The 16,235-nt window shown below is 44.3% G+C and overlaps 1 protein-coding gene across 7 annotated transcripts in view; it reads left to right on the top strand.

Moving 5' to 3' along the window:
• The first annotated feature begins 1,497 nt into the window (after nucleotides 1-1,497).
• SYNRG (synergin gamma) overlaps nucleotides 1,498-16,235 on the top strand; it is a 62,277-nt gene continuing 47,539 nt past the window's right edge. For 6 of the 7 annotated variants that reach the window (XM_066635170.1, XM_066635169.1, XM_066635167.1 and 3 more), the window contains exons 1-6: nucleotides 1,498-1,627; nucleotides 10,324-10,361; nucleotides 11,142-11,260; nucleotides 13,229-13,359; nucleotides 14,011-14,116; nucleotides 14,467-14,578. In XM_066635170.1, coding sequence (XP_066491267.1) covers nucleotides 1,506-1,627; nucleotides 10,324-10,361; nucleotides 11,142-11,260; nucleotides 13,229-13,359; nucleotides 14,011-14,116; nucleotides 14,467-14,578 — 628 coding nt within the window. In that variant the 5' untranslated portion in view covers nucleotides 1,498-1,505. Of the gene's footprint in view, nucleotides 1,628-4,713; nucleotides 4,734-10,323; nucleotides 10,362-11,141; nucleotides 11,261-13,228; nucleotides 13,360-14,010; nucleotides 14,117-14,466; nucleotides 14,579-16,235 lie in introns of those variants that run through there. The other variant, XM_066635165.1, reaches the window with a different exon arrangement.

Genomic DNA, 16,235 nt, shown 5'->3' with positions numbered 1-16,235 from the left:
TTGCTGGAGCCCACACTGGCCTGACCATCAGGGTGACTGTTTGACCTCTCGTGAGCTGTGGGATGAGGGCTCCCTCCACTGCTTGCTGTTTCACGTCTGTGATGCAGTAGCAGCAGCAAAGGAAAGGCCAGCTTTGCTTTGTGCAAGGCCTTTTATAGGCCTTGAGCTATTGCAGGACCTTCATTTATTCATAAAAGTTCCATCTCTAATATATTCATTTATGTAAATTTATTCAAATTTGAAATATAAAAATACTTTTTTCCCAGCCCCCAACACAGTGTCAGACGTGATGTGGCCCTCCTGCCAAAACCTTTGGACACCCCTGGTCTAGACAAAGACCTAGATCTTTCTATAGATAGGATATTAGGTTTTATAGAGATGCATACAGTATATACATCCAGATTGCACAGATCTCCCTCTATAAAGAGCTACAGGTGCATGTGCAAACCAGGGGTGGCCAAACCTTGGCTGGTGAGCTATATGCAAATCTCTGACATATAATGTGTGGCTCTCTGGGAATCTGTTGGCTGAGCTTCTTTTTGCATTGTAATATAAAAGGTAAATAAGAACTTTTTCAAGCCTTATAGTTATTTCCCAGGCCTAAACTGAGGGTGCAGTGGATCAAAACTTAAGCTGAGTAAGTATATTTAAGACTTTAAATGCTTCTTAGATATTGTGGCTTCAGGCGCCTGAAGCTTATTGTATGTTGCTCTTGCATCAAGCAAATTTGGCCAACCCTGGGGGGGTGTATTGGGTTTGTGCGTTTATGTGGGGGGGTGCGTGTATTGGGGTTTGTGTATATAGGGATGTGTGCGAGTGTATTGGCTTTGTGTGTGTAGGGATGTATACGTGTATTGGGTTGGCGTGTTTGTGTAGGGGTGAATGTGTATTGGGTTGGTGTGGGTGTTGCGTTTTGAGTGTATTGGGTTGGTGTGTGTGTAAGGGTGGGGGTGTGAGTGTGTTGGGGTTTGTGTGTGAGTACTGTGGTGTGTAGGGCTGTGTGTGTGTAGTGGGTTGGGGTGTGTGTGTTGTGGTTTGTGTAGGGGTGTGTGTGTTGGAGTTTGTGTGTGTATTGGGTTTGTGTGTATGTGTAGAGGTGTGTGTAGGGGTTTGTGTGTGTACTGGGGTGTGTGTGTAGGGGTGTGTGAGTGTTGGAGTGCGTGTGTGTGTACTGGGTTTGTGTGTGTGCGCGTGTTGGGGTCTGTGTGTGAGTATTGGAGTGTGTGTGGAGTGGGTTGGGGTGTGTGTGGAGTGGTTTATGTAGGGGTGTGTGTTGTGGGTTTGTGTGTGTGTGTGTAGGGGTTTGTGTGCGTGTTGGGGTAAGTACACACACACAGACAGACGAGGCGGAGGCAGGCCCTTCCCCGGGGCCTCAGGAGCAGAGCGGCCTTCCCCGAGCCCGAGGCGGCTCTGCCGTCGGGGGCGGGCCGGGCCCGCTTGCCCCGCCCCGCCCCGGAAGTGCCTGCGCTGCCAGGAGCGGGTGCCGGAGCCAGCGAGCGGCCGCCATGGCGCTGAGGCCGGGCCTGGGGATGTCCGGCGGCGCCCCCTCGGCGCCTGCGGGGGTCGGCGCTCCCGCGGGAGGCTCCGGGGCCGCGGCGGCCGGAAGAGGCGGCCCCAGGCCTGCCAGGTAGGGGGACGGCGGGGGAGGTCCCTCAGTGGCCCCGCTCCCGGGAGGGTCTCAGGGGTGGGGGCTCAGTGGCCCTGGGCTCGCTCAGAGCCACAGCCTAGGCCTGCCTACTCAGAAGTAAGCCCCATTAGAACCAGTGGGGCTTTCTCCCAGGTAAGTGTGGCAGGATGGCAGCCTCAGAGCCCCAGCCTTTGCATTACTCAGAAGCAGGACCCGTTGGAGTCAGTGGGGCTTACCCCCAGGTGAGTGTGGCAGGGTGGCAGCCTCAGAGCCTGAGCCTATGCCTGTCTACTCAGAAGTAAGTCCCGTTAGTCAATGGGGCTTACACCCAAGTAAGTGTGGACAGGATTGGAACCTTGGAGCCCAAGCCTATGCATGTCTACTCAAAAGTAAACCCTGTTATAGCCAATGGTGCTTACTCCCAGGTAAGTGTGGATAGGATGGCAGCCTCAGTTGACTCTGGGGTTCCTGTTAAGCCTCTGTCATTAATACCAGGTTGCCATTACCATTAAATTAGGGCACTAGTAGTCTGGGCTATTAATTCTTTCATAACTGCCATTTGCTATTATTAAATAATGGTATCATCATCGGGCTATCATCATTGTTATTGTTAGGTATTGTTATATGGTATAACTATTTTTATCATATGGTATTATTACGATAAATCCCATTAAATAATGATATTATTTAATCCATGTTGGTTCCAGATTTAGTAGTTTTATTACTAGTTGGTGGCAATGGTGGTGTTTTTATTTAGGTTTTTTTTAGAATTGATAATATAAGTACTAGTACTTATATAATACTTACTATTAATCATTTCTCCCCACCCCATTATTTTGTCTTATGAGAACACAGGGAGTTTGGGTGTTAAAATGTATTAATGTTATTTTTTTAAGGTCCCTTTGTCCCCTGCCCCCCCTTTAAAGGTGATGGGCTCGGCTTGTGTCAACAGTTTTTTTTTTGGGGGGGGGGGGTTGTATTTTCTGGACCAGTGTCCTGTTGTGCTATTTCTCTCTTTAATATGTTTTAACTTGAACAGTAACTGGCAGTACAGTGATGCAGCAATGATACATTATAGCTAGTGGTGTTTTTTTTGTTGTTGTTAGAAGTGCATAAAAACACAAAACACTGCCTTTTGGTGTTTGACAGCCCAATCCTAGGCATGTCTACTCAGAAGTAAGTCCCATGTTTTGACTGTGTAAGTAGGATATATTCCAAAAGTTAAATATCATCATCTACCTAGTGCATTTTTAAAGCAATTATAATTTTTTTAAATGCACCCTTGGGATAAAACCTCATAACACCACAATTTGCTATGTTAATCAAGAAATTGGGGGGGGGGGAATCACCCCCCAAAACCACACCCCTACTTATAAGTAGAGATGTTTGAAAATGGTGTTATTTATTTTAATCTGAGGTAAGCCCATTGTGCTCAGTAAAACATTTTACTTAACAGAATCGAACACCTCTGCTTATGAGAACATGGGGAGCTGAAGTTTGGGTGCTAAAAGCTATTAATGTTATTTTTTTTTAAATGTCCATGTCTTTTTTTTTTTTTTTTTTTTTTAAGGTGATGGGCTCAATTTGGGTCAACTTTTTGGGGGGGCTATATTTTTGGACAGGTGTCCTGCTGTGCTTTTAATTTCTCTTTAAATATGTTTAATTTGAACATTAACTGGTGGTACAGTGTTGCAGCAATGATACATTATGGCCCTCCTTTCCTCCAAGAAGCTAGGATATGTGGCAATCCTTACAACAGCCTTGTCAGGTAGTTTAAGCTAAGAGGCAATGATGGCTGTCTGAGGGCACGATGTGGGAGATCTGTGAATTGGCTTTCCTATGATATTAACAGTGTTTTAAAAAATGAATCATAGCTGGAGAGAGCATTTGGACTGGGATCACAGTGCTTGGGTAGGAACAGTTGAACACCCCCCCCCACTCTTTTTTCTTATAGGTGCCTGTAAGTTTTCCCCTTTGGGGAAAATAGCATCTTCTAGGAGGGAGCCATTTTTTTGTCCCTATGTGAGGAATTGAACTCAGGTCTTCACAGGTCTAAATTCTGCATTCTTTCTGCTACTGGTTTCACATGAAATGGTTGAAGATAAAGGCTACCTCCTTGTGTTGTTTTTCCCCATTGTCCATCTTGGACTGTAAACACCATGAGGGTGAGAAGCCTCCTTTGAGGGACAGTGCATGCTGCTAGCACAGTATGGGTTAGGGGCCAGGTTGAATGTAGACGTTTTCTTTTTCTTGAGAGAAGTGCTGTTATAAGGCAAGAAAAGGGGAATGTTTTGTGGTGCTGGAGTACAGGAAGGTTTAACTTCTTAAAAATTACTTTAGAGTTTCAGGCTTGCATAGAAATATGCCCTCTAATTTGAGATACCATAAATAGGTTTCCATTGTGACCTCTGTTTGCTGACATTAGCTGATATTGCAATTCTGTCCATGGCTAACTTGTTGTGATTTATCATTCGCTTGTGCAAGTCATCCCTTGATACCCAAAAGAATGATTGACGGATTGGCCCTTGATGATCAGGCTACTTTTTTTGTACTACGTATTCCCTCTGTGCTTTCTGCATTGGCCTGCTAGTTCCAGGGCTGATCCAGGTGTTCAGACCAAGTTTTGCTCAGCCCTGCCTTGAAGTAATGGGCTGAATACTACTTTAAGACATTTATAGCACAATCTTGTGCGTGTCTGCTCAGAAGGAAGTCCATTGTATTCAGTGAGGCATAATCCCAAGAAAGTATGCACAGTACCTGTGTAGGATTACAGCCCAGGACAAGCTGGTAATATTTTGCTGGTGGGGAGCATCATTGAGTGGAAGTAGAAAGGGAGTGAAATATTAAGGGCAAGGGTTCACAAATGTTGGCTTAGCAGCCAACCAATGAATGTAAGCATCTGCTATCCTGCTTCCACTTGCTATTTCTACTCCACTGAGGCAATGGTGAACATGTATCTTTTGTACCCACTGCCTGGAAAGGGGGTTATTGCGTTACATGAAATGAGGGAAGTTTTTTTCCTCTGTCTTTTGGTCACAGAGTATGACTAAGAATTGGATCCTGGGCTGGAGCTTACACCAACAAAGGGATGGAGCTTTTCAAAAAGGTGCAGTGGCACTTATCAGTGGTTCCCACTGAGTTCTTTGGACCAGTGTAAATGAGCTACGGTGATCTGGGACTGTGTGGTTTTATCATTGCCTGGTTTTATTGTGAGGGATCCTTGCAATATACACTCCCAACTCTAGTAAGTGCATTTGGGTGAACCATCCTCCTAGCTACTCCTTTGTAAGGTTGGCTGCTCAAAATCCCACATACTTGAGTGGCATTAAAGCTACTTAATCGTGTAGCATTGCAGGTTAAAAGATTCCTTTGCGGGTTCAGCTTGTCCCATGACCACAAGTTCTCAAATTCCTGCAGGAGGCTGCTCCTGGATCTAGCACAGAAACTCCTCTTTCAAAGCCTTGTCCCCCCAAACAACTCTGCAATTTCTCCTTTGCTGCTCCTTTGCCTGAATTCCCTCCCAGAGCACTGTGTGATGCCTCTTTTCTTACAACTAGTCTACACAAGTTCACAGAAACATACCATGGAGGTGTTCTTCCTATAAGAAATGCCTCCTTTTTCTTAAATATAGTCAGCAGAGTGGGTAGTCCCTGTCCAAATGGAGGCAGTTCATTCTTTCCCAGTGTGCTGTTTTTATTCTGGGAATTACATTGCTGGAGTGGACATTCGCTCTCAATGCTTGCTTCATTTGTATTCTCCTGTAGCTTCATCCTTCCTTCAAATCTTTCCTCAAAACCCACCTTTTCCATGAAGCTTTTGGCATCACCCCCTATACCTGCAACTAAGCAATACACATGCACGTGAAATAAATGTGCATTTCCTCCCCTGTTTTCCTGTCATCAATCCCTTCCCCTTTTTCTGTTGTGTATATTTGTAGATTATGAGCTCCTGGAGGCAGGGACCTGTCCTCATCTCTGTTCTAAAGTGCCATGTACATTTTTTGGCTCAGTATGTATCTGTGTCATTTGAGATGGCTTGAAGTGTTTTTTTTTAAAGAAACAGCATACTTTTGAGCATGTGATGTAAACTTAGGTTTCCATCAATTAATATTTATCCATCTTCCAGAGCTACTGATGTATCTTTTGCAAATTAGCACACGAAATTTAATTCTGTTCCAGATAATGAAGAATACTGTTCCGGACTGGAACAGCATTCTTCATTATCAAGATCATAATCCTATTTGAATTATGACTGACCAAGATTGTGAATCATACACTATGTATATCTATATGTACAAGTAGTCTTGTTTCTGCTGTGATGTTTTTAGCTTGGTCTCTAATTAGCAAGAGTGTGTTGGGATTTTTTTCTTCCATCGAAGATGCTTATAAATAAGTAACTGCTACTCTAGAAAACTATGAATGTTTAATGCTTTGGCCTTTATGCACTTGCTGTATGAAATGGTAACTAGTGCTGCTTGGCTTGGTTATGTCATGCTTTGCATCAGGTTTGTATATATCCTTTCTCCACCTGGTAGAACCCTTACACCAAAGGAGGAGCCTGTCTTGCAGAATGCTGGTGCATTTACCATTTCAGCAGGGGAATTTCAGTGTGAAGTGCAGGGTTGAATTAACATCATTTGAGCAAGCCATTCATAGATTGTTGGCTGAACCTCTGAGGCAGGTTTCTTAAGATGTAATTGAAGCTTCTTCAAATGTCTTCCTGCTCTTAGAAATCTCTGGCCACTGCTTTAAGTCTGGGAAAAGCCAAGGCCTCCAGCCAGAATATGTTTAGCTTTACAGCACTCTGTCCATAATTTAACCTTATGGTACCCTATCACTTACAACAGAGAGCAATATCATTGTAGGAACAGGTAGTAGAAGAAATGCCTATTCTTGGCTTAGGCTAGAATGGTTCAGGCCATTTTCTTTTTGGAGTACAAACTACTGAAGTGGTGGGGAAAAACCAGATCAATATTTAGAGGTACCTCCTTAAGTCCCTTGTTCAGAATCCTAACCTATTTTCTGACTGAGCCATGGAGGGGAAAGTAGTAGATCTTGGTATTGATGTTTCTGGGTCTCCTGTCTTACCATGTAAAATGTAATCAAAATTTTAAAAAAACACGTAATAATGTTGGGTCTCTGTTTCTTCTGTTCTGCCATGCTGAGTTTGGGTCAGTAAATTCTGGCTGACAGCTGTCTCTTGGAGCCGTTAGCAAACAGAAGAACTGTATTTCCTTCTCTAGCAGGGAGAGGCTCCATCTTGCTTCAAAGCTGGGAATTGTTCAGTGAAAGTATATGTAAATGTGAAATTTTCTGATTTTTCTCATTTTCTTCCCCTAATGGGAAAATTCAGTCAGATTAGGACTAGAGAGTCTCAAGTTCAGATTCCTACTCAGCCATGAAGAACATAAGAACAGCCCCACTGGATCAGGCCATAGGCCCATCTAGTCCAGTTTCCTGTATCTCACAGCGGCCCACCAAATGCCCCAGGGAGCACACCAGATAACAAGAGACCTCATCCTGGTGCCCTCCCCTGCATCTGGCATTCTGACATAACCCATTTCTAAAATCAGGAGGTTGCGCATACACATCATGGCTTGTACCCCATAATGGATTTTTCCTCCAGAAACTTGTCCAATCCCCTTTTAAAGGCGTCTAGGCTAGACGCCAGCACCACGTCCTGTGGCAAGGAGTTCCACAGACCGACCACACGCTGAGTAAAGAAATATTTTCTTTTGTCTGTCCTAACCCGCCCAACACTCAATTTTAGTGGATGTCCCCTGGTTCTGGTATTATGTGAGAGTGTAAAGAGCATCTCCCTATCCACTCTGTCCATTCCCTGCATAATTTTGTATGTCTCAATCATGTCCCCTCTCAAGCGTCTCTTTTCTAGGCTGAAGAGGCCCAAACGCCATAGCCTTTCCTCATAAGGAAGGTGCCCCAGCCCCGTAATCATCTTAGTCGCTCTCTTTTGCACCTTCTCCATTTCCACTATGTCTTTTTTGAGATGCGGCGACCAGAACTGGACACAATACTCCAGGTGTGGCCTTACCATCGATTTGTACAACGGCATTATAATACTAGCCGTTTTGTTCTCAATACCCTTCCTAATGATCCCAAGCATAGAATTGGCCTTCTTCACTGCCGCCGCACATTGGGTCGACACTTTCATCGACCTGTCCACCACCACCCCAAGATCTCTCTCCTGATCTGTCACAGACAGCTCAGAACCCATCAGCCTATATCTAAAGTTTGGATTTTTTGCCCCAATGTGCATGACTTGACATTTACTGACATTGAAGCGCATCTGCCATTTTGCTGCCCATTCTGCCAGTCTGGAGAGATCCTTCTGGAGCTCCTCACAATCACTTCTGGTCTTTACCACTCGGAAAAGTTTGGTGTCATCTGCAAACTTAGCCACTTCACTGCTCAACCCTGTCTCCAGGTCATTTATGAAGAGGTTGAAAAGCACCGGTCCCAGGACAGATCCTTGGGGCACACCACTTTTCACCTCTCTCCATTGTGAAAATTGCCCATTGACACCCACTCTCTGCTTCCTGGCCTCCAACCAGTTCTCAATCCACGAGAGGACCTGTCCTCTAATTCCCTGACTGTGGAGTTTTTTCAGTAGCCTTTGGTGAGGGACCGTGTCAAACGCCTTCTGAAAGTCCAGATATATAATGTCCAAGGGTTCTCCCACATCCACATGCCTGTTGACCTTTTCAAAGAATTCTATAAGGTTCGTGAGGCAAGACTTACCGTTACAGAAGCCATGCTGACTCTCCCTCAGCAAGGCCTGTTCGTCTATGTGTTTTGAGATCCTATCTTTGATGAGGCATTCCACCATCTTACCCGGTATGGATGTTAGGCTGACCGGCCTATAGTTTCCCGGGTCCCCCCTCTTTCCCTTTTTAAAAATAGGCGTGACATTTGCTATCCTCCAATCTTCTGGCACCATGGCCGTTTTGAGGGACAAGTTGCATACCTTAGTCAAGAGATCTGCAACTTCATTCTTCAATTCCTTAATAACCCTTGGGTGGATGCCATCAGGGCCTGGTGACTTATTGATCTTTAATTTATCAATGAGGTCTGAAACATCTTCTCTTTTAACCTCTATCTGACTTAACTCCTCGGTTAGGAGGGGCCGTTCGGGCAGCGGTATCTGCCCGAGGTCTTCTGCCGTGAAGACAGATGCAAAGAACTCATTTAATTTCTCTGCCATCTCCAAGTCTCCTTTTATCTCCCCTTTCCCTCCCTCACCATCCAGAGGGCCAACCGCTTCTCTGGCGGGTTTCCTGCTTCTAACATATTTGAAGAAGCTTTTATTATTCCCCTTAATGTTGCTGGCCATGCGTTCCTCATAGTCTCGCTTGGCCTCCAGTATCACCTTCTTACATTTCTTTTGCCACAGTTTATGTTCCTTTTTGTTCTCCTCATTAGGGCAAGACTTCCATTTACGGAAGGAAGCTTCCTTGCCCTTCACAGCCTCTCTAACTTGGCTGGTTAGCCATGCGGGCTAAATCCTCCTGGATTTAGTGGAACCCTTCTTTCTTTGCAGTATACACCTCTGCTGGGCCTCTATTACTATTGTTTTAAGCAGCCTCCATGCACTCTGGAGAGATTGGACTTTTTACCCTCCCTTTCAACCTCCTTCTAACCAGCCTCCTCATTTGAGGGAAGTCCGCCCGTCGGAAGTCAAGGGTTTTTGTTAGAGATTTGCCTGGTATTCTTCCCCCAACGTGCACGTCAAAACGGATCGCAGCATGATCATTGTTCCCCAATGGCTCAGTAACGTTTACATCTCTAACCAGGTCCTGCGTACCGCACAATATTAAATCCAGAGTCACCTGTCCTCTGGTGGGCTCCGTGACTAGCTGATCTAAGCCACAGTCATTTAGCACGTCAAGAAATCCGGTTTCCTTATCGTGACCAGAACACAAATTGACCCAGTCAATATGAGGATAATTGGTCCCCCATGATTACAACCCTGTGCCTCCTTGTCACCTCCCTGATCTGTTTCCTCATTTCAAGGTCCCCATCAGATTTCTGGTCTGGAGGACGATAGCACGCCCCCAGTATTACATCGCTGCACAAGCCTGGTAATTTAACCCACAGAGATTCTACGGTGGAGTCGGACCCACCTTCAATCTCTAGCTTGCTGCGCCAGTCACGGCACTCTCAGCCTAACCTATCTCGCAGGGTTAAAACAGAGATTGGGGGGGAGAACAACCAAATATACTGTTCTGAACTTCTTGGAGGAAGGGCAGGAGATTGCTGAAATAAATAACTAGCTATTGCAGTGATTTTCAATTTTTTTCTTCTCAAGGCACACTGACAAGGTACTAAAATTGTCAAGGCACTCCATCAGTCTTTTGACAGTTGACAAGGCACACCATGCTGTTGATGGGGGGCTCACTTTCCCCAATGGCCCTACTAATAAATGACCCTCTCTCAAACTCCCGTGGCACATCTGCAGACCATTCGTGGCACACCAGTGTGCCACGGCACGGTGGTTGAAAATGGCTGAGCTATTGTAACTTTTAAGCTTTAATATTAGCTTTTTTCCTAGCCTTATAATAAATGGTGTTGGATCCTCACTGCCACATTGAGGTGCCTTTTTGCATTTGTGTTTCTTAAATACTTGTACTATTGTTTAGATTGGTAACCTGTGATTTTTGTCCCCTGCCTCTTTTTCAGCTTCATGTTTCCTGTAGCTGGTGGTCTCAGCCCTCAAGGTATGTAAAAGCTCTGAAGAGCATCTGACTTAAAATTTTCCTCATTAAGTCAGATGTACCATAACTTAGTATTTTTTATGAGACTCTGAATTGCAAGTACTGTACTCAGTGCATGTCTGGGACTCTTTAGTTTGGTTCTTTTCTGCTATGTGCGAAACAGTGGTTGAAAGATGCTGAGACTTGTTGATGGAAGTCCCTGTAATGCCCTTGCCTTTCCTCCATAAGGCTCCTGTTCCTAGCGTTCTTTGGAGAAAAGCCAGAACATGGCCTTAATTATGGTTACGGATTGTATCAGCACCGCCGTTAACCAAGATTACTGGTAACCAGGAAACTGTTTTGTAAGGCTTGTTTCCCCATTTGGTGGAGGGGAAATTCATGTTATGTCAGAGAGGGAAAGGACTGGGGGATGGGGAAGGAGTATGCAATTTGTGGCTTGCTCCCATTGCCTTAATCAGAGTCACCACCAGATTACAGAGGCCATTGCCAAACTGCCCTTCATGCAGTCTTGCTTATCTGGATGAACCTGAAGAGTGACTCGGCTTTCACCTCTCAAACAGTTATGACCACAGAGGTAGACTTGGGGATCAGCTTGTTGAACCTGAGGGTCTGGATCAGAAGCTGCCCAACAATGCTAACCTGATATCAACCTGTTTTTAACCATAGTTAATAGGTGGGCCACCTTGTGTCTGCTGTGCCTGAGAGGTGCACGCTTGTCATTGTGTATAAACTGTAAACTAAAGCCAACAAAACTCCCAACCAGTCTTTCATGTCTTGATATAGGTATGATCTCCATGCAACAGCAGGGCTTCCCCTTGGTGTCTGTCATGCAGCCCAACATGCAAGGCATGATGGGGATGAACTACGGCTCTCAAATGGCTCCTGGAACTATGACCATGCAGGTTTGGAACTTATGTTTGTGTTTGATCAAAGTGAAATCTTTTTGTGTGTGTTAACTTCTCTTGGAAAGAGTGGCATTAACTGATCTTGGCCAGAGGGAGAGTAGCGTAACCAAGAATCTTGCCATGCTAGGATTTTCTTCATGAGTTAAATCTCTATTAAATCTTCTTTACTTTTGGTTCCAGCTGCTTATGATTATCTCCAAAGCCCTCCTTAGTCTTGCCTCTTGTTTCTCAGCTCTTTTATTCTGTTATGCTCCTGCCTGTGACCTTGCTCCACCATCCACAAAGGGTGCAATCCTAACCCCTTATGTCAGTGCTTCCCAGCACTGGAAAGCACTGACATAAGGGGTTAGGATTGCGCCCAAAGTCTCCTACTCTCTCAGATGTCTTCATCCTTTCTCCCTTGCTGCCCCTTATGCTTGGGACAGCCTCCTGGAACACCTGCATGACCTTCCTCTCTGACTTACTCAAACAGCTCCTTAAAGCCCACCTTTTCTATGAAGCCTTTGGCACCAGTTATCATATCCATCTGTGACTATGTTACATTTACACATCTTGATTGTTAAACCACTCAGGGCAGGAGACCTACCCCTTCATTCTTTGTAAAGCATTATTTACATGGCTGGTGCTAAATTTATTAACAATATGAATTCTGTATTTTTATTTGTATCCTCCTCTTTTTCCAAGGTTGGGGAAAAGGTGTTCTCTGAAGCTCCTTCATTTGGGCACAGCTTTCTTCCACAAAATATCCTACTTATGGCAGTCCCAAATGTTCCATAAACATACCCCTAATGATTGGGTATAAACTCATGAAGTTATTGGCAAGGGTGACAGGAAGTTGTTATACAGTGTGTAATGAGGGTCTATTCTCTTGAACTTCATAGTTTACATAATATTTTTAAAGGAAAATCTCCTATTTAGGCCGGAAATCTCTGCAATTTTTTCCATATTGTTAAAAATATGTACCCATAAGACAAGGTGCTGTTAATTCTAAACTGAAGGGTTTCTTATGTGGTTGTCAGGACTGGCCTGTCCATGAGGCCAACTTAAGCAAATCTTTGTTCGCCAACTTGCTTTCTCTGCCTTTTCTTCTCCTTTCACTCCTGAGATTAGAAAAGAAACAAGGGTGTGTGTGTGTAGGGAAGGAGACGATGGAGCTAGAACATTGAAGGGTGGGAAGAACAGAGACTGGCACATCATTGGGTAAAGATGAGCCAGCATTTAGCGTTCTGCTTAAGGTATCTATCAGGAGGTCTTGGGTACACTGTTCGTTGTATTGCAGTTATTCATCACACAGTGCAGCATCCTTTTGACTTAACTAGGTAAATTTATCAGAATATAACTGTTGAACCATAATGGGTGCTAATTCCCAAATGAGCGGATCTTCTAGTAAATGGGCTGCATACGCTTCCCATTAGTCTGCTTGTAGTATGCACATTCTTTTCTAGGCGATCTCTGTGGCGATCCTCTGCTCTGGAAATCAGAAATGTAGTCTCAAACATCCCATCACCTCAAGACTTCTGAGGGGAGCAGGTTGTGTTATATGTACGTTATCCTCACTACTGACCTGCTCCTTCAACAGCCCTCCTAACCAAGAAGCATAGCCCCGACTCTCCTCCTCCTCATTCTTTCTTAGCTTTTTTTGAAGTAAGCTCTGCAAATAGTATATGTATGAGGACAACACATCTCACAAGAACCTTGAATCTAGTGTGGGAATTTTGGTATTTCCATTAACAACAGAACTGTGCTTGCCCTACCCCAGAGGAACTTTTGTCTGGCCTTGCTAGTCAATCCCATTCAATCTGTGTTGGGTAATTGGTGAGAAACTCAAGTGATGCTCATGTTAGAATTAGCAGAAGACAGTACTGCCGGACCCTTGAAATTTGGTTGAAGCACAGACGTTAACTGCCTTTTGCCTGGAGTCTCATTACATCACATTCCAACATGAAATGTTAATGTTGTTTGCAGGGTGGCATGCCTATGGGTCCAATGCCAGCAGCTGGAATGCCATATATGGGGCAGGCTCCCTTCTTAGGAATGCGCCCAGCAGCTCCTCAGTACACCCCTGACATGCGGAAACAGTTTGTTGAAGAACAGCAGTAAGTGAAACTTGGTTTCTGTCAAGCCTGGGGTGAGGATGAAAAGAATTGCCCATTCATCAGGTGCCCCATGCCTATCTTATGTTTAGCCATGAATTGGGAAGCAGGCCACAGTGTTTGGTGCTGTTTGTATTCCCATTGTATTATATGTGAACTCTTATGGAGGGCACTCCAGAATGTCTGGATCAGGTCTGGTCTACCCTTGCAAGCATAAGGTGATAAAATGGATGGTATCACTTCAGGTGGTCTGCTGCTGACATAATGTTTTAACTATAGTTAGCTAGCCATGAGTCATTGCCTTAATGGTCCCAAACCTACACTGAGGGCATGGTTTAACTTGCTGAGTAAAACCCTACCCCTGGAGAGTTTTGTAGGGAGACACCAGTGAGATTTGTTTGCCACCTTGCAAATGAAGGGATCAGTTTGCTTGGTGTGACCATAAAGCTTGATGATGATTGTAGATTGCACCTTGCAAACTGACACAATTTTGGCTTTGCATTTTGGTTTATAGCCAATCCTTAACAGTGGCTTGGATGTATAGGAGTGGCACTTAACTGTTGTTTGTTTGCCTGGTTGCTTCAGTTAAGTGTATATGTCCATGTTGGGCCTAAATACTATTTTTAAATGGTCATGATTTATATTTTGTTGCAGGAAAAGATTTGAACACCAGCAAAAGTTTTTGGAAGAGGAAAGAAAAAGGCGCCAGTTTGAAGAGCAGAAACAAAAACTAAGACTTCTAAGTAGTGTAAAACCGAAGGTACATTCTGAGTAGTGTTTCAATGGCATCCTGTCAAATTTTATTGAATGAGCAAAACTTCTATGCCCTGGAGAAAAATCAAAGCAGCTGAAAAAACTTAAAACGAATAAACACAGTACAAAAAATTACAGTGGACTCTCTAGCAAATTGCAGTGTTAACAAGAACAGGAAAGTAGATGATGTACATCTTTCCTGGATAAAAATGTGCCTTTTGGGGGGGGGGGGGTGCGCAAGAGTTGCAACCAAATTGACTGTTTGCCTGTGCTGCTTTCACCAGTACAACATGTGTTGGGTTTTCAACCAAACTGGCATAGAGCTGTTTTGAAGTAGGTCACTGTTTTGTGTTTCAGACAGGTGAGAAAAGCAGAGATGATGCACTGGAAGCTATTAAAGGAAACCTGGATGGGTTTTCCAGAGAAGCAAAACTGCACCCTACGCCAGCGTCGCATCCAAAAAATGCAGGTATTCTGTGTTTGTTTTTTTCCTGTAGGAGATGCTAAAAATAAATACATCTGCAGTGCAATCATGCATGACTCCTCAGAAGCAAGTCCCATTGTGTTCAGTGGGACTTACTCCCAGAAAAGTGTGTATAGGATTGTAGTCCTAATGGATGTAACTCCAGGATAATATTTAGAGATAGATCTCTTTACCTAATACATTAAAGGCATAGTCTAGTCAAATCACTGTAAATTTCCATTGATTTTAAATGGGAAAGGTTTAAAGATGTGCTTAACATTGGCTGGATAGTGGCCATGTTGTGTTATCGTAAAAATAATAAAATTGGTAAATGATAATCCTTAAGATTTTAGGAAGCCAACAGCAAATCTCAAGCATTTTAATGTTTTCCATATGGTACTGTGTGTATGAATGCTACCTGTTTCCCTCTAGTATAGTGGTCTCTCAAACTGTGGTCCAGAGACCATCTGCTATCCCTGGTTCTATTCTTTGTGGTCCCCGAGTCTGCAATAAAAATCAGGGAAGTAACTGCTGAAGAACCAGAATGCATGTGTGTCATTTCCTCTGCTCTCATTTTAAACTTAAAAGAAGGTTGACTTTTTAGTTGATGCTGGAACACTGCAATCAGAGTGTGCTTGTGAAGTTTGGATTCAAACATTTAATATTCCACCAACTAACACAAGCTTACAGATAACATTTTTATGGACATTCATAGGATAAAAGGGAACCTCCCTAAGTGAAGAGCTCCCTTGTGAGGCCATCACCAGCCAGAAAGTCCTTTTCCCAGGTAGCATCTTGGTGCCCTTAATAGGATGAGAACACCCTATTCACGGCCTCCCATGACTGTAAGGCAAAGTGGTGAGGGAAAGAGGACCTCCTCTTTCCCTCACCACTTCTTCTTCAAGTGTCTCTCAGCTGCCTCAAAGGGAATTCATATTTCTGTATACACCAGGAGTGTCAAACTCACTTCATACAGCAGGCCAAATATCATTCATGATGCCTGCTGAGGGCCGGAAGTGATGTCATTAAGTGGGTCATGATCAGAAGTAAGCACTTCTTTCTCACTTGGGAACTCAGCTGTAAATGACAGAGGAGAAAATATGCAAATCTTGATCATATTTTCAAGATATGGAAGAGTCCAATTATCATGTGGGCTGTCCTTTCAGCAGTGACACCTCAGCCCTGCTCAGCAACTGAGAGCAGTCGATGGTGGTGCCGGGAGAGCCCCAGGGCTGGATAAAGAGCTTCTGGGGGCCACATCTAGCCCCTGGGCCTCATGTTTGACACTCCTGGTATACACTAACCTGGAAAGCAGCTTGTCTTTTCAGCAGTGGAAATAATGAATGACACCTCCAATTGCATACCTTATCATCATCCTCCACCCCACCTTCTGCTCCATGTGTGCAGACACCTTCATAGGACAAGCACAGTAATTGAGCAAGATTTGTTTTTGTTTTCATTCAGAAGTTTCTCTAGCACCTTCTGAGACAGGGGTGTCAAACATAAGGCCCGGGGGCTGGATGTGGCCCACAGAAGCTTTTTATCTGACTCTCAGGCTCTCAGCTGCTGAGCAGTGCTGAGGTGCCACTGCTGAAAGGGCGGCCCCCATGATAATTGGGCTCCCCAAATATTGAAATGTGATCGAGATTTGTGTATTTTCTCC

This window comes from Tiliqua scincoides, chromosome 8 (assembly GCF_035046505.1).
Source record: "Tiliqua scincoides isolate rTilSci1 chromosome 8, rTilSci1.hap2, whole genome shotgun sequence".
NCBI lineage: Eukaryota > Metazoa > Chordata > Lepidosauria > Squamata > Scincidae > Tiliqua > Tiliqua scincoides.
The sequence above is the reverse complement of the archived record's forward strand: the minus strand, read 5'-3'. Positions and strand labels throughout refer to the sequence as shown.